This window comes from Hipposideros armiger, unplaced genomic scaffold, assembly GCF_001890085.2.
Source record: "Hipposideros armiger isolate ML-2016 unplaced genomic scaffold, ASM189008v1 scaffold_49, whole genome shotgun sequence".
In the NCBI taxonomy this organism is placed as follows: domain Eukaryota; kingdom Metazoa; phylum Chordata; class Mammalia; order Chiroptera; family Hipposideridae; genus Hipposideros; species Hipposideros armiger.
In genome coordinates this window covers 2,401,240-2,418,854 of record NW_017731399.1, presented here as the reverse complement: position 1 = coordinate 2,418,854, position 17,615 = coordinate 2,401,240, and the positions used below count along the sequence as shown (strand labels likewise).

Genomic DNA, 17,615 nt, shown 5'->3' with positions numbered 1-17,615 from the left:
GGGGAGGAGGCAGGACCTCTCTGCAGTCCAGAAGGGGGCAGTTTTGGAGAGCACAGAGGTCTGTTTGGAGGTTAGGATGAGCTGCAAGAAGTGACCAGGAGGAAAGCCAGGAGCCCTGGGCTAGAGAGGCGGTGGGCGACTGAGAGGAAAGAACTACTCTATGGGGTATTTGTGGCCAGGGTGCTCAGAGGCCCTGGGCTACGGGACAAAAGCAGGAGGAAGCCTGGGTGAACCGCTCAGATCTGGACTTTAGGTCACACTGCATCCACTCTGGCCATTTCCGGTCAAATGGAATTTGGCCTTTCCCTTGATGTCTGATCTAACCAGCCCCAGATGCAATGCTGAGCTCATCAGGGGAGGCAGAGGGCAGAGGCTGCCATCCTGATTAAGGGCGTTTGCAGGGGGAATTTTGAGCTCTTGGCTGACCCAGGCCAGACAGGACAGATGCTGGCCTGGATCAAGGAAGCCCTCTCCCCTATCCTCCTGCCAAAGTCTGGGGGTTACAAAGAAGGGTGTGGGTGGGGGGGATGAGCAGTGGAGAGAGGAGGCTCAGGGGATGGTCCAGGGGCCTTTCAGGGAAGAAGGGTTACAAATTCCACTCCAGACCTGGGCCCAGGCGTGCTCTCCCACAAACCTTCCCTGACAGTCTCACCAGCTATAGCCATGAGTGTAGTGGGGGTACTGTGTCCTGAGTAGGAGTGGCTTCCTGTATCTCATGGCCTGTGGGGAGTCAACTAGGGAGGGAGCAGCTGTGCTGGCAGGACACCAGGCCCAATGTCCAGGTTTTGGAGAACCAGGCAGCCTTAGCCCCCCCCCCCCCCCCCCCCCCACTGGCTGGCTGGACTAAACCCAGCCCTTCCTTCACTAGGGACACCTACCAGGGCTCCACCCCCTGCCCAGCTACTCACCGTTCCAGTCAGCAATTCATACAGTAGAGACCCAAAGCTCCACCAGTCACAGGCTTCGGTCAGCTCAGAAATCCCACCCACCTCTGTGGGAGCAAGAACACACATGTCCCAAGCTTACCCAGGAGGGCGAGTGTCCCCTCTACCCATCTTACCCAGACACGGCCCATCCCCTCAGCTCCCAGCACAATCCACACAAAGGCATCCAAGGTCTGGCCCCCAGCACTCCCTCCCTTCTTGCCTGGGGCACTGTAGAGGTTGTCCAAAGCCTCCGTGCAGCACTGGGGTTCCACCTCTGACCACTGGCCAAAATACGTGAGCCGGATGTGACCTTCTCATCCAGTGTGTGCAGGGGGAATTAAGGGGGAGGGACAAAAATTTCAGTTAGTCATTGTTGAGCAGCTGGTGTGGGGGAGGGGACTCTAGGGCTTCCCCTAACAGTCACAAAGCAGGAGCCGATGGCCTCGCTGGCCATGGCCTCCTTAAGGGCATGGCCCCCTAAGGCCGGAGACAACTGGGTATTTGTAGGTCTTGCTGCCAGGGGCTCATGGTGGGAAAGGGGCTCAACCTTGGTGGCTCAGCAGAGCACTGCATGGAAAGGCTGGGAAGAGGCAGGGGAAGAAGCAGAAAACCTCTGCCGTCCCCTTGACTTCGGGGAACTCTACTTCTCTGTCTTGAGGCTTTGGGAGGCCCCACCCACTCCTCTCCCCCACCCACTCCCCTCCCCCCTCGCCCAGGCACCTACCTGTCTGGTCCAGGAGAAGGTTCCGGGGATTGAGATCCCGGCACAGCACCCCCTGCTCGTGCAGTGCCTCCAGGGCCAGCAGCGTCTCGGCCGCCCACTGCTTCACCTGCTCTTCCCTCACACGCCAGGAAGACCCTAGGCTGGCCTCATCCACGGAGGGGCGGCTCTGTCCTCTACCACAGCCACAGCCCCCCAGCACCCGGCTGGCCCCCTCGTGAACCCAAGGGAGCCCTGAAGGGGACCCTGTGTCCAAGTTCTGGCCAGGTCTTCGCCTGGATTGGAGGTGCAGGAGGCCACCAGGGGCCTTTGGGAGGTCCGAGGAGCAGGAAGTGCTGGTCCTGGTTGAGGGTTCACCTTCAGACTCTCTCTGGGGTCTGGTGGATGGGGCCTCCCTGGCTGGAAGGAGGCTCCGATGAGTCTGTGGACCCTCCAAAGGGACTCTGTCCTGCAGGTGGGTATGGCCTGGGGGCCGCCGTGTTGAGGTCCAGAGGCTGAGGCGGGAGTTGAGCTGAGCCTTCATTCTTTCCAGGCTGGAACCAGACCTGAGCCCAGACTGCTGAGGGTGGGCCTGGGAGAGCAGGTGGGACCAGAGAGTGCCTCCTGGGCCGTGCAGGGGCGGCAGCGAGCGTGGGGGCGGGGAGAAGGAGAGTGTGGACAACTTGTCTCTGTCCCACTCCCGCCTCCCCTCTGCCTTGGACATGGACCCTCTGCCTTCCAGACTCTCACCTCTGTTCCCCCCCTTCCTTAACCTTAGCCTAGAATGACCTCTCCTGTCCTCTCCTGTCCCTCACCTAACGAGGACCCGGCCTCCCCAATCTGGCACAAAAAGGCGCTTAACCCCTAAGGAAGTGTAAATTATTGTTAACGTCCTTGGTTTGTGTGGTGGCTTCGCCAGTGTTCGATATATTTTATACATATATTAAAAAAATTTTTAGGGAGAATAGTATAATAAAATTTAAGTAAGTAAAATAAAAGAAGGCTAGGCATGGACCTGTGATGACTATATGTCATGACCAAAGATGTGTGCCTCATTAAAAAAACTCATCACTGTAATAAGTGATCAATAAATATCTGCTACGTGACCCAGTCCCTGTCTTTACAGCTTCAGTACCACCATCCCATGTGGCCACTCTAAGGGATGGGCACAGACTAGAAAAATGAAAAGAGCCAAGACAGGAGGAAACGGTGACAAAGGGGCACAAATGCCCTTTCACCAGCCCAGGATGTGAACGTCCTCCCCAGGATGTCACCTGCCCCCTTAGCACCACACAGAGGCTCACAACAGCCTGATTCTGCCATCATCCCCCAGAAAGGCTGGGTCCCCTGGTCTGTGCTGCACATCTGGTGCAAGTCACCCCCCTCCCCAGAGCTTGGCATTTTGAGGGGATGAAAGAGGACAACGTCCCGAAGGCCCTAAGAGCCGACAGGGGCCCTTCAGGCCCCCTCACCTTGCACGTGCTCCAGGTGCAGGAAGATGGAGTCCTCACTCATGAAGTACCGCAGCAGCTTGGTCATATAGGGGACACCATGTGGGATGATGGTCAGCCGCTCCCGGCTTGCCATGTGGCACCTGGACAGGCTCTGGGGAGCGGGCAGGGCAGGCAGGTCAGCTGGAGACAGGCCAGATGCTGCCCTGTCAGGGGACGTCAGAGCCCCAGCTTCAGGGGCAATGGGACGAGGGGTGGGAGACACTCTGAGGAGCAACTGCCTCTCCCCAGTTCCTAACTTGCCCCTCACCCCTATCTACACCAAAGAATCCAGGTCCTCCACCCTCCAAGCCAAGGAGGAGGCTGTATGTGTGTGGATGGGTGGGGGGCGTGCTCAGGGGCAGGACAAGCGGCTTTTGGATTTGGGGAGAGCATGGGCTTCAGATATAGGTTCTGGGTAGGGGGTTCCCCAGAGTAGGGGTTCCCAAGCACTCTGAGAAGGTCCCAAGGGGAATACAGGTTAGGGGGCTGGGCAGCACCTGCCTTCACCACGAAGGTCCCTCCAGTCGCTGGGTCCTGGACCAGCTGCACCTGCCAAGGTCCAGGAGGCACTGGTCAAGGCACATGCTTGTTCCCAGGGCTCCATGGCCCTAGCCCCAGCCCCCAGGTTCCTCCACTGAGGCTGATTCGCTCCAGGGGCAGGGAAGGGAGGGCAGGCTTTGGTGGTGCAGAGTATGTGCCCCCACCCCCATCCCCCCCAAAACTGAGATTGATCCTGTTCTGCTCATCCACCCTTCTTAGACCAATAGGTCTTAGCTCAGGTGCCACCTCCTCCAGGAAGCCTTCCCAACCCTCGGATTCGGCTGGGGCCCCTAATCTGTCTCTAGTGCTCTCCAGGCTCACTCTTAGGGGAGCCTTATTGCACTGTGTCTGATTTCCTGCAACCCCACTTTATTGTGAGCTCCGGGGCAGGAACCACACCTTCTAGCTCTGTGTTCCCAGAGCCCCTGCACAGTGCAGGGGTATTATAGGTGCTTCACACATGGGTGGTGAGTGGTCCATCCTGCAGGGTCTGAGGGTGTCACGGATGGAAGCGACCTCAGAGCCAGTTACCTCCTCTGATCTTTTATTTTACAGGTGAAGCTGAGAGTGTGGCCCTAGGTCACTCACGGGCCGAGCCGTGCCCAGAGCACTGGGCTTGGAGTGCTCCTTCAGGTCTCACCCCTGCCACCCACCCCTTCTTTTAAATCATCTCTCTCTCCGGAGTCTGTCTTTGGAGGGCAGCCCGCTCCTTCTCCTGTTGGTTTTGGGTAGAGGCAGCGGTCTGCCAATCGCTGGGACAGGCCCTTGACTCATGTCGTGGTAAGCAGGGGTGGACTCCAGCCACAGGAGAGGGCACAGATGAAGTAGAAAACTTGGCCCAAATGAGGGACATGTGGGGGCAGGACCAGCACATCGGTGTTGTGACTTCTTGGCAATTGGCCTGCTATGCAGACCCTCCCCTAATGCCAGGGAACTAGGCAGTGGTGAAGGCTGCAGCCTGGCATTGGGACTGGGTTTAGATCTTGGGCGAGTGAATTGATTTTGTCATCTACAAACAGCAACTTCAAATGCCCCCCTTCCCTCATCACTGGTTTGTTGAGGCCATAAGTGGGAGGGCCCTTTGTGAATGGAAAGGCCATGAGAATGCCAATGATCACATTTGCCAAATCACATCACCTCTCTGAACCTTGTTCTTTTTAACTGCAAAACGGGGCCATTGCAGTACCTGCTTCAGAAGCTCATCAGAAGGATTCCATTAAAGCAGTGAGCTCAAGTAGAGCAGCAGCCTGTGCCCGCCACATAACATGGCCTCTATAATCTGCAGTGGTCATTATTATTGAGAAACCTCACACTAGCTAGGAAGCACTTTTACTCTGTGTTCAGCACTTTGCATAGATTACTTTATTCCCACAGCCCTACCAGGTGAGTGTTACTAGTGACCCATTTTATTGACGAAGAAATTGAGGTTCAGAGAGGTTATGTTACCTACAGTCCCACTGCTAAATGGTGGTAGAGCCAGGATTTGAATCCAGGCTAGGTGATGCCAGAGCCCTGGAGACTTAACTGCAGTTGGGGCAAAACCAGATGACCTTGGCACATGCCTTTCCTTCTGGGCCTCAGTGTCCCCAGCCATCAGTAAAATGAAGGCAGTGGACTGGCTGAGCACCAGGGCCCTTCTTCCAGGAGCGAGGCACTCTTCTGACCACCAGAGGTCTCTCCTCCAACAGTCAGAGACCGAACCCAGCCTGGCCAAATCCATACAATGTTTGAGAAAGAAAACTCAGGGGTCATTTAGGAGAACAGTTTCCCACAAGTACTGACACCCAGATAATTCCCCACTGACCCTTGCCAAGTGGGATTCCCTACCACCTCGTCCTGGGCAAGGCTCTCTCATTTACAGAGCCCAAAAACAGCAATGAAGGTTGGGGAAGCCAGAAAATAAAAGTTAATTCGTATATTCAAATTTCAGTATATTGAAACAAGTGTATTAAATATACATATATATTATATAATATATATTATATTATCATATACATATATATAATACACACACACACACACACACACACACACACACACACACACACACAAAGGGTGCCCAAAAAATGTATACACATTTTAAGAGATGTTATCTATGCTCAAACAGTAGTTCGCCATAATCAGAAGTGTCTGGACGCTAACAGTAACCACTTTGAGCACCTCTTGTAACTGTAGAAGGCAAACGTGACTATATATTGAGTGTTACAATTTTAATACAGTTTTTTCCTTTCTTAAAATGTGTATACATATATATTTAAACCTACTGATACCTGAAACTAATAAAATAAAATAAATAAACAAACCCTACCGAGCTGGAAAGAATGAAACCAAAACATTAATGGTGATTATCTTGGTGCTAGGTAGGATAGGGAATTTTTTTTTTGTTTTAAACTCTTTTTCATTACATCTCAAAAGGGTAGCAGAGGGGGACATTTTCCTATTAAACCAAGCAAATAAAAAATCCCCTTCCTCTTTTGCTCATTATTATGGGGGACAGAGCATTAGCTGTTTACGTGACCTCTATGAACCTCAGTTTCATTCTCTGTAAGGCAATTATTAAAATGCAGCACTGTCCAACAGAACTTTCTCCGTGAAGGAAATACATATCCACACTGTTCCAATGTGGAAGCCATTGGCCATATGTGGCTATCGAGCCCTTGAAATGTGGCTGGTGTGACTGAGAAACATAATACTTAATTTTAATTTGAATAGTCCTAGGTGGCTAAGTGACTACAGTATTGGATTGTACAGTATCATGCTTTTCCCCCCAGGGCGACTGAGGAGGTTTAATGCAACAGCTTTGCAACAAAAATGTGCCTTACGAATGTCAGGTATTGCACTGCAGTGGTAGAAGGCAGTTCTGGGTGCCTGCTCTCACCTTTTTAAAAAGAGATTTTTTTTTTTTAAAGAAACCCACAGAGTTCTCAGAATGTAGGGACAATGAAAGCTTTGTGAAACACATTAACCCTTTCTGTAAAAATGCCCAACGTATCATAATCCCAGGAGGAATCTCTCATGGAGCAAACAAGTCCAAAAGTTTCAACGAGTTTGTAAACGCCCAGGTCCACAGGGGCCAGGCACGTGAGCCAAGGGGGCAGGGTGTGCACAGGAACAAGCTGGAGGGCTGTGCCCACTACAGTGGGCAGCCCCTCCTCCGCTCCCTGCTGCAGGGATGTGAGCCAGCTTTTCCAGATCTTTCAGTTTTTCAGGAGAAGCAGGAAATCTGGACTTGTATACGAAACCTGCCAACTTTTAAATGTTGGTAACTAGTAATAATAAAACAGCCCTGTGCTTGAGCCAAAAAAGCCAAAAGGGACTTGGATGACCTTCTTTTTCTTCCCCATCCCTGACTCAGAGCCTGGCTCCTAGACGAAGCTCCCAGGCCCCCAATGCTCCCTGGGAGCAGACCCCTGGGTATTCTGGCAAACTGTCTACCTAGTCCCTGACCCACCCGCCTCGCTGTTCCCTGCCACTCCCTACGCCTGCCAGTTTCTTCTCGGCCCCTAGAGACCCCACTCTTGACAGCTAGGCATCTCTGGGGTCGGTCACTCAAGGCTCCCTGAGCCAGCCCTGTGCTCCTGCCTGGCTCTGTGCTGCGGCTTCGGGCACTGCCCCGCTGCCTGAATCTGCCTGGGCAGAACTGTGGAATGGGACACTGTGACAACATATCCACGCCTGGCTGCAGGGACCTGGGCCCTAACACCTCTCCTAATTTGGGGAAATTTGTGTTCCTGGCTTGGGAATGATTCAGGAAAAGGAAGCAGGAGCTCAGGAGGTGGGGTAGGTAAGTCGAGTGCCCAAGAAAGGGTAAAAAAGGAGAGAAGGGGAATCTCAGCCAGAACGGTTGGGCTTGGCCCGAATTTGGGCCCTCCCTGTGCACAGGCCTCAGAACACTGGATGCTGAAAATGCTTTGCATATGCATATCCTAGAGTTAAACAAATTAGGGGAATTCTGTCACAGACTTCACTCTTGGAAACTCAGGGTGTACATTTCATCCTAAAAGCTCCGAAAACTCCTATAATTTAAAAAAAAAAAAAAAGGTAACTTTAACTCACTATTTCCCAAGCTTATTTGACCCTCTCTCCACAATGCTTATGGTTCAGTGGGATCCCATGTAGGGAAATGGTGGTGGTGGTCACCTCCCCAGCCTGTCCAAGCTACATGGAGTAGTGCAGTGGGAAGGCAGGACTGCACAGATGGAAGCTGGCTGGGCCTTGCTGACAGGCTGGGATGGTTACAGGGTCCTGGGAATAGCAGCTGGAGAAGGCTGGGGGGATGGGAAGCCTGCACGCTTCCTGACTCGTCTTTGTCACTAGCATGCAGAGCCATCAAACACGCATTAAATATTTTATCATGTGCCAGGCCTTTCCCAAAAATTATTTCATTTTCGTTCCCACATCACCCCGTGGGAAGAAGACTCTCACCCCTCTTATGGTTGAGGAAACCAATGCTCAGAGAGATGAAGGGACTTGCCCGTGGCCACGCTGTGCCCATAGCACTTCATCCTCTGGCACGGAGCGAAGGAAGCACACACTGGCCTCCTTTTCTCCGTGGCCTCCAGACCCATCAAAATCCCCTGATGACTGTTTGAATTAGAGATCACTGGGCTCAACTCTAGAAATTCTGACTCAACAGGCCTGGAGGGGGGCCCAGGCGCTTGTATTTTTAGGAAGCTCCCCCAGGTAATTCTGATAAACAGCCAGTTTGAGAAAGAACTGCTTTTGTGGCTAGTCTGGTATCCCTTGGTTGGGGCAGAGGGCAATCGAATATTGGCTCAAATCTCATTTTACCCAACTGTTAGTCCTCCTGATTCTCCCACCTGTCCCAGGTGCAGGTTGTGGTGTCCGTTCCTATCTTCCTTTCTGTCCTGAGTTAAGGAAAAGGGTCTCAGGTGGGGTCAGGATGAGGGTGGGGGCGCCAGGAGAGGAAGGGCAGAGTTTCCAAGACCCCAGACGATGCTCTGGCTAGCTTGGACCCTCTGCAGGGCAGGTTTCTGGAGAGAAGCATATTCCCGCCACAAGAACTTCTTGGCTGTGCTTAGTGGGGAGACTCTTGGCTGCGGCCCCGGGGTGGGGGCCTGTGCGAAGTGGGAAGTGGGAGTGAGCCAGGCAGTGTGTGTTGGCAGGATGCCCTGGACTGAGCTTCTCCTGTGGCTTCTGTCTTGCATCTCTGAGGGAGTGAACTGCTGTGTCTGAGCTGGAGGGCTGTGGAGAGGGGCTGTCTGCCTCTTTCATCCCAGTTTCCTTTCCGGGACCTGACTGGTGTGTGCTGGGGTGAGGAGGGGTGGGGAACCATTGGGCACAGCTGTTCTCCTCTCCTGGACATCTCACCCCTTTCCGGCCTCCTCTGGAGGACTAGGGTTAGCTACTCTCTCTCCCCACCCGCCACCCCCAATTGCACACACTGTCTCCTTTCACACTGCAAGCTCTGCTCACTCACCTTCTCGATGACCCCGACCACCCTGCAGCCCCTCAGCTGCTCCAGGGCAGAGCTCAGTGTGCGGATGGGCCGGAGCCTCAGGCTACTGAAACCCTGCAAAGGTGGGACACAGGCCATGCAGCCTTAGTGCCCAGCCCTCCTCAGTCACTGCTTCTCACCAGGCAGAGGGCAGGGCCTCTGACTGACAGGTGAGCAGTGGCCGCAGCCAGCAAGAATGGGGTATGGGCCGACCCCACCTCCCAAGGACACGCTAAGCAGAGAAGCTGGCCCGGTCTGGCAGGGGGCCCAGATGGTCCAGGCTGGCTACGCGGCCCTCTTCACTCAACTCTCCCCACATCCCCACCCTCCTCCAAGGCTCAAGGGGGCTTCAGAAACCCACTTTTGAAAGCCCCATCCACAGGAGGCAGATGCTTCCAGGGATGGGAAAATAAGTTGGGAACATGTGGGTCTCAGGGAACATGCCTTGAAGACCAAGGCATGTGGCCCAGGCACCTGCTTTGGGGGAAAGCAGTCTTACAAGATGCAGGGAGCCCAGGAAGGGTGTTGTGTGTCTGTGTCTGTACATGCCTGTGGGCGTGAGAAGTGTGCATGCATTTCCAGCCCCTCTGAGAGCCCTGGGTTAGGAAAAGCCATATGGGGATGGGAAAATAAGTTGGGAACATGTGGGTCTCAGGGAACATGCCTTGAAGACCAAGGCATGTGGCCCAGGCACCTGCTTTGGGGGAAAGCAGTCTTACAAGATGCAGGGAGCCCAGGAAGGGTGTTGTGTGTCTGTGTCTGTACATGCCTGTGGGCGTGAGAAGTGTGCATGCATTTCCAGCCCCTCTGAGAGCCCTGGGTTAGGAAAAGCCATATGGGGATGGCATTGGTGCACATCTATGTATGCATGTGTGTGTGTGTGCGTGTGTGTGTGTGTGTGCGTGTGTGTGTGCCCACGTGGGCATTTGTGTCCGCTCCAAATGCTCAAGGCAGCCTAGTCAAACATCCACAGATCTGGGGGCCTTGGAGTATGTACATACACGAGCATGTGTGTGAGCCGTGTGTGAAGATGGGGGGATGTACGCGTGTACTCCGTGAGGGCGTGAGACTGGACTGGAAATGATTCACCAAGTGTTTGAAAATGCATGAAGTATGGAGGGTGTAGGAGAGATTGGAAGCCAGAACGAGGACAGGAGGAGGGGCAGCCCTGGCACACACCACCACCCGCCCTGTCCTGTAGTCCAGGCTTCAGCTCTTTCCACTCAGAGCCCTCAGGCCCCTGGGGAGGGATCTCCTCACAGTGCCAGGGCTGGCTCCGCTGCCCAGTGTCCTCTGCAGGTGGCAGTTGAAGATCTCCTCTGCCCGCCGCAGGTACTTAGTAATTTTCAGCTTTACAGCCTCACATCGCTCCTTGTTGGGGTCGACTGTGGGGGGAAAGGGGTCACCAGGACTCATCCCTGCCTCCCCCCCGGCCCAGGCCTTGGAGGGCTGGGGTCCCAGCTCCCGCTGCCGGCCCGCTTCTCTCCACAGGACGGAGCGCCTCTGTATGAGGCTGGTCAGCAGATCCCGGCCCCACACCTGTCAGACCCTCCTCTGGGTGGGATACCAGCAAGGAAGGGGAAGGAAGATGGCAGGAGAGGCTGGGAACCGTGGTCACCCTCAGCCCACAGCACTTTACAGTTGGCACCCACCGCCTCACTGGCCATCATACCCTGGGAAGAGATAGAGTGGGGATTTCCATATCCATTTTCAGAGGAGGAGGCAGAAGCTCCCAGAGGATACAGCTTCCTCCATCTCTGATGCCCAGTGCGAAAAAGGCCAGAGCAGGGATCAGGATTGGAGGACAAAGGAATTCACTGGACAAGCCTGCAGCCTAGGCATTGAGGTGTCTCATCAGCAGGAGGACAGGCAGCAGGAGGGTAGGGCTTGACTCTGACCACTAGCCTGGCCACCAAGGCCCTCAAGGGTCTCAAACTGGCCTCAAGGCCACGCCCTCGCCCAGCTGGAAAATGCCTCCCTTTGCCCTACACAGGCCTCCCCTCTCACCTCCGGGCCTTCACTGTTCTCTCTCTGGAGCACTACCCAGCCCTTCAGCTGGACAATGTGCCTGCTGTGCTTCAGTGCTCAGATTAGACTTTGGACTTCTAAAAAATACCCTATGCCGGCCTAGTGTGGACTCAGTTTCCCTCCCTTCACTTCCTCCTTATTGCTCTTCACACCCGGGACTACAATTGTCCATCATCAACTCATCAGCCTCCCCCCATTATAATGCAAGCTTCCAGAGGGCAGGAGCCCCTTCCAGCTCCAAGGCCAGGCCAGAACAGTGGGTCAAGCACAACTGCCTCTGGAGCCCAAACTGTTCAAACCCCAGCTTTGCGACTTGATAGCTATGGAACCTTAAGCAAGCTAATTAACTGCTGTATGCCTCAGTTTCCTCATCTGGAAAATAGGAATGAAAATAGTTCCTATATACTTGGAACTACATGCAACAACATACATCATATCTTCCATTCCTGTGAGGCTCAAATGAGTTAATACAGGTAAAGCCCTTAGACCTGTGCCTGGCATAGAGGTATTGCTCAGTCACTGCTAGTTATTATTATTGTCTTTCATGGAGGCCCTAGAGGGCCAGCAGAGAGCCCTGTTCACCCAGCACAGATGGACAGAGGGCAGGAGGAGCCCTGAGTCAGCCCCAGTCCCTGCCCGGCGCAGCCCTCACCGTTGACGCCTCGCAGCAGAACATCCACGCCATTCTGGTAGTGGTTGAAGGCTGCCTCGTAGTCTTCACTGACATCGCGCTCCAGGGCCAGCCGGATCTGCGTGGCTGCATCCACCAGGTAGTCACGCTTACTCATGTCAGGTGCCCCGGGAGCCACCCGGTTGCGAATCTGCTCCAGGTACATGCGAGCCTGGGACCGTGCTCTTGAGCAGGGCTCAGGCTCCTGGCCAGGGCTGGGCGGGCACTCGCAGGCCACCAGGCTCATGGCTGCTGGTCTACGGCTGCAACCTGGAATGAACAGGTGCATTAAGGAGGACCCAGCTGGGAACACCACCGCACCTGCACCCTGGTTTCCTCCACTGAATATTCAGAGATCAACACTCACAGCCAAGGGCTGGAGGGATCAGAGCTAACGGGAATGAAGTCCCTTCACTGGGCCAGATCTTTCCTAAGTGGCGGTAATATTGTAGAATAACAACACCCTTGGGGCTCCTCCTTTCGATTCAAATTCAGTTCAAGTATTCCTTGAGCACCTGGCTACGTGTTGAGCACTGGAAAGAACTGAAGATATTCATGATCCAGAGCTGCCTTCACGGGGCCTTAGAGTAAACCGGTGTCTAGTACACAGCAAACAAATGGAGGCCACACACTCTGAGGCCGAGGCAGGGGCCCTGGACTCAAAGGCCATTCCTCACACTGTTCTCTCCATCCTGCCTGTTCTCCCCACCTCCCTGCTTCTCTTACAGGAATCTCATTTATCCTTCAGGATTCAGCTCCAAACAGAATGGATGGCCCCTGCCGTTTCCCTCAGTGCTGAGGTCAGTGTGGTCAGGAGTGAGGACCCCCCCACACACACACAGAGCCTAGCAGAGATCTGGGCACAAGGCCAGGCCTCAAAGCCTGTGGGCAAATGAGATAACTGAGTGGCAGGTTCTGGGTGGAGTTAGAGGAGGGAGCACAGGGCCTAACCAGTCCTAGGAAGGGGCTCCATCTCTGAGAAGGCCAGGAGGCCCCATGGCCTCCAAGGACCTGCCAGCAGCTCGGCCCTGAACAGTGTGTGACACAAGTGGCTAAAGGGATAGAGAAGTGGCTGCAGGAAAGGAAAGGGCTCAAAGAGAAACCGGCACAGCTGCCTCTGCCCCTCACTGCAAGGGCCATCTTTGCCCTTTCAGGCCCCTTCGGAAGGGACAGGACCCAAGCTTCCAACCCCAGGTCATTTCTGCCTCTGTGGAGAAAGAGAGGAGAGAAGAAGATGGGGAGTGGGGCGGGAAGGGACACACACATCCCAGGGCCATCAGGGCGCTGTGTACCCTGGCCAGAATGCGGCCAGGAGGGCGGGACTCGGCCCAGCCACGCGGACATGCAGCCCCGAGGTCTGTGTTGGGGGTGCCAAGTCCAAAGGGCTGGGCTGCTGGAGTCTGGCCCTGGCTTCCAGGGGCCTCCCCGCCGGGCTGGGTCCTGCGGGGCAGAGCCGCATGGCCACGCCTGGACACGGAAAGCGGGGCGTTCAGCCCACGAGTCCCAGGCACGCAAGGGGCAACCCCCTGTGGGGGTCGGGTCGAGGAAAGCGGGATGGCGGAGTGAGAGGAAGGTACAGCCTTGCCTGGGGGGAGGAGGATGGTGAGGGGTCGGGAAAACATCATCGTACCTGCCCGAGCCAGGAGCTCAGTCCACGCGGCCAGCCCTAATCCTGCAGACACCGCCCCTTCACTCCCGCGGGCAACCGTGCACCGGGGATCACGGCTTTGCGCCCACCAGCCAGGTACAAGGGTCTGGCCGGCGCAGCCTGGCCATTGGCTGCAGATGAGCTCATCTTCCATCCGTTAGAATAAACCACCAATCACCGCCCCGTTCGGCTTCTACCAGCCCTTAAAGCAGCCGCGTCTGCAGTGCAGAGCTTTGGGGGAGGGTCGCGGACTGGGGAAGGGGTTAGGGGTAGGAATGGGGGCAGGAGCAGAGGCTAGGGCCTTTATCTGCCTTGTTCGCTGATGTATACCAAGTGCCCAGAACAGCATCTGGCACACAGTATTGCTCAATAAATATTTGCTGAATGAATGAGTGTGCCCTGAAGAATAAGGAATTAACCAAGAAAAACGTTTGGGGAGGGTAGTGGAGAATAATGCTCTGGGCAGAGAAACAACATGTATAAATGCCTTAACAAATTAAGGGAGAAAAATAACATTTGTACATCAAACAGATGGCATAAAATCATTTGATAAAATTTAACACTCATTCATGATAAGGACAAACTCTTCATTTAACAAAATCTAAAACTCATGAACTTACTTCTTAACTTGATAAAGTGTTATCTACCAGAAGCTCAGGGCATATGTAATGGAACTTACACCATATGTGATGGTGGAGCCTTAGAAGCATTCCCACGGCCCTGTTGGCCTTCTGGCATATAATAGTATCTCACGTCTCTACCCCATTTGAAAGTTAGGTTTGGCCATTGAACTTGCTTTGAAATGCTAGTGGACAGAATGCGAGTTACTTCAGGGTGGAAGCTTCAAAAGCCAGTCCATCATTCAACTGCCCCTTCCTTCTGCCATAGTCGCCATAGAAGTACATGTCCATGGAAGCATAGAGATTCCATCAGCCTGCGTCTCTGAGAAAACAACAATAAGAAACTCCTCCCTGATCCATGACTTGTGTTGGACACGAAATGCATGTGAGAAATTACTTTTTTATTGTGTTAAGCCACTAGATTTTGGAATTGTTACTGCAGCAGACCTTGACCTGTCTTGAATGATATACCCAGTGCAATCAGCAATGAACCAATGCCTCTACTCTTCAACAATATACTGAAAGCTGCAATTCACACAATAAGGTGTTAAAAGGAACAAGAGGTTTAAAAATTGGAATGGAAGAGGCCAAATTGCCATTATTTGTGATGGTATGACCGTCCACCTGGAAAACCCCAAGCAATAATTGGTAAATCCAGCAAAGTGACTAGACACTAGATCGACATTTACAAATCAAGAGCTCTCCTCTATATCAGCAATAACAATTTGAAAATGTAGTAATTTGAAAAGCCCATTCACCATAGTAACAAAAACTATGACATACTTAGGAATAAACTAATTAGAAATATATGACCTTCATGGAGAAAACAATAAATTTGTATTAAAAAACCCAAATAAAAGGACAGATGTGTTGTGTTCTATAATGGGATGACCACCATTACAAAGATGTCAATTCTCCCCCAATTATTGGGTTGTCAGAAAAGTCATGATGTATGTTTTCTGTTTTTCATTGCAAAAATGCATCATGACTTTTCCAACAACCTAATAATTTAAAACTTCATTGCAATTCCAATCAAAATACCAAAAGGACTCTTCATAAAACTTGACGGGATGCTTCTAAAATTCTTGGTCATTCATGCACTTAAAATCTTATGGATGGCCTACTATGGGTCTGACCCTGTTCTAGGCAATGAGGTGAGTAACACAAACCAAAAAAAGCCTTAATGGAACTTCATTTTAATGGAGAAAACCAATAATAAACACTTAGACATACAGATCTTCTAGATATTTAATCAAGAAAACACTCAGATACATAAGGATATATGTGGATATTCATTGCAGTATTGCTTACAATATCAAAAAATTGGAAAAAATTCCAAATTCAATATTTTATGGAACATCAATATGACAATGCATAAATAAAATGTGAGATCTCCAAAACATATTCTTGAGTAAAAATAGTCAGTTCCCAAATGTTACCTACAATACGCCATTTATATTTATATTTTAAAAGTATATGTAGAAAACAATACTATATATTATCTATATATTATAGTATATTAGTCAAGTTTTTCCAGAGAAATGGAACCAGTAAGATGGATAGATGATAGATGGTTAGATAGATAGATAGATAGATAAATAGATAGATAGATACATTTCTTATTATAAGAAATTGACTCATGTAATTATGGAGTCTGAGAAGACCCACAATCTGAATAGTTCCAATCTGAGTCTGAAGGCCTGAAAGCCAAGAACACTAATGGTATACGAGGTAAGACAATTAACTTGCCACTGTGCACTTACATTGGCAGCACTGTACAAACAGCTCGGTAAGGTTTCATAACCTTGGTGTATCAGTGTCTCACAGCTGTGTTCGTGTCGATGTGTGGCAATGTCTTGCTAAGTGGTGTTCATTACTGTTGTGTGTTTTTGTGTGCTGTTGCAAGAATGTCTGAGTTTGAATTAGAGCAACGAACAAACATTAAATTTCTTGTTAAACTTGGCAAGAGTGGAAGTGCAATCAGGGACATGTTAGTCCAAGTTTATGGGGATAATGCCATGAGGAAAACAGCAGTGTACAAATGGATTAAACGTTTTTCTGAGGGGAGAGAACGTGTCACTGATGAAGAGAGGTCAGGGCAGCCAGTAATGAGCAGACCTGACAAAAACATTGCAAAAATTCATCGAATTGTGCGTCAAAATCTTTGGCTGACTATGAGAAGCATAGCAGACCAAGTAAACATCGATAAACAGTTAGGAAAATCTTAACTGAAAATCTTGGCATGAGAAAGGTGTGTGCAAAAATGGTCCCGAAGGAGCTCTTGCATCACGACAACGCACCAGCTCACACAGCACTGTCTGTGAGGGAGTTTTTAGCCAGTAAACAAATAACTGTATTGGAACACCTTCCCTACTTACCTGATATGACCCCCAATGACCTCTTTCTTTACCTGAAAAGAAAGGAAATCTTGAAAGGAAGACATTTTGATTGCATTCAGGACATCAAGGGTAATACAACGACAGCTCTGATGGCCATTCCAGAAAAAGAGTTCCTAAATCGCTTTGAAGGGTGGACTAGGTGCTGGCATCAGTGCGTAGCTTCCCAAGGGGAGTACTTTAAAGGTGACTGTAGTGATATTCAGCAATGAGGTATGTAACACTTTTTCTATGATGAGTTCTCAAACTTAATTGTCAAACTTCGTAAGTCCCAGGAGAAGATTAATGTCCCAGTTAAATCAGGAAGAGAGAGCAGATTCTCCCTTCCTGCACATTTTTGTTCTATTATAAGCCCTCAATGGATTAGATGATACCCACATTGGGGAGGGCGATCTGCTCTACTGAATAAATTCAAAATGCTAATGTCATCTGGAAACACTCTCACAAAATAACGTTTAACCAAATATCTGGGGACACCATGACCCAGTCAAGTTGACACATGACATTAACTATCGCATATAGTAATAGCTAACATACCATGAGCCTGGCACTATCCTCATCACTTAGCAGGGAACATCCTATGTCAATCTTACAACTACACTATTAGTTACTATTATTTTATTATTTTTTTGTAGAGGGCAGTGTCACTGGCCCTCATATGTGGGATCCGAACCGGGGCCCTCTGGTGTCCCAAGCCAGTTCTTAACCATCGCACCACTCAGCCGGCCCTATTAGTTACTATTATTAATCCTTACTTTACAGATGACAAAACTAAGGCAGATGAAGGTTAATGAACTTGTGTAAGCTTATACAGTTAAGAAGTGGGAGCACCAGGGATCAAACCCTGGCAGTTTGGCTCCAAACCCCAAGCCCTGGACCACTACGCTGATTCACACTGAGTTCCTAATAGTGGTGTTATTAAGGGAGTGAAGGCAGCGACCTGGACTTGGGAGAGGGAGCAGGCAGTGGTCAAATAAAGCTCTACAATACCTGTAATGTTCTATGTTTTTAAAGAACAAAATATGTTGGTATATTATTTATAATGTTATAATTAATTTTTAGAAAGTATATATTAAATTATATACATATGATGAGATAAGTATTTTTTTCAGGATATATTGACTTGTGCAATGAGG

General features: G+C 51.1%; 1 protein-coding gene across 1 annotated transcript in view; it reads right to left on the bottom strand.

Annotated features, from left to right (window-relative positions):
• The window catches only part of RPS6KL1 (ribosomal protein S6 kinase like 1), a 16,055-nt gene extending 2,451 nt beyond the window's left edge, over window positions 1-13,604 (bottom strand). Inside the window, exons 1-9 of the mRNA XM_019640455.1 lie at window positions 13,446-13,604; window positions 11,798-12,085; window positions 10,378-10,502; window positions 9,100-9,192; window positions 3,621-3,668; window positions 3,099-3,231; window positions 1,651-2,250; window positions 1,147-1,236; window positions 909-991 (exon numbers count right to left, since the gene is read on the bottom strand). Of these exons, the coding sequence (XP_019496000.1) occupies window positions 909-991; window positions 1,147-1,236; window positions 1,651-2,250; window positions 3,099-3,231; window positions 3,621-3,668; window positions 9,100-9,192; window positions 10,378-10,502; window positions 11,798-12,062 (1,437 nt within the window). The 5' untranslated portion in view covers window positions 12,063-12,085; window positions 13,446-13,604. The remainder of the gene's footprint in view (window positions 1-908; window positions 992-1,146; window positions 1,237-1,650; window positions 2,251-3,098; window positions 3,232-3,620; window positions 3,669-9,099; window positions 9,193-10,377; window positions 10,503-11,797; window positions 12,086-13,445) is intronic.
• Between the last annotated feature and the right edge of the window lie 4,011 nt (window positions 13,605-17,615).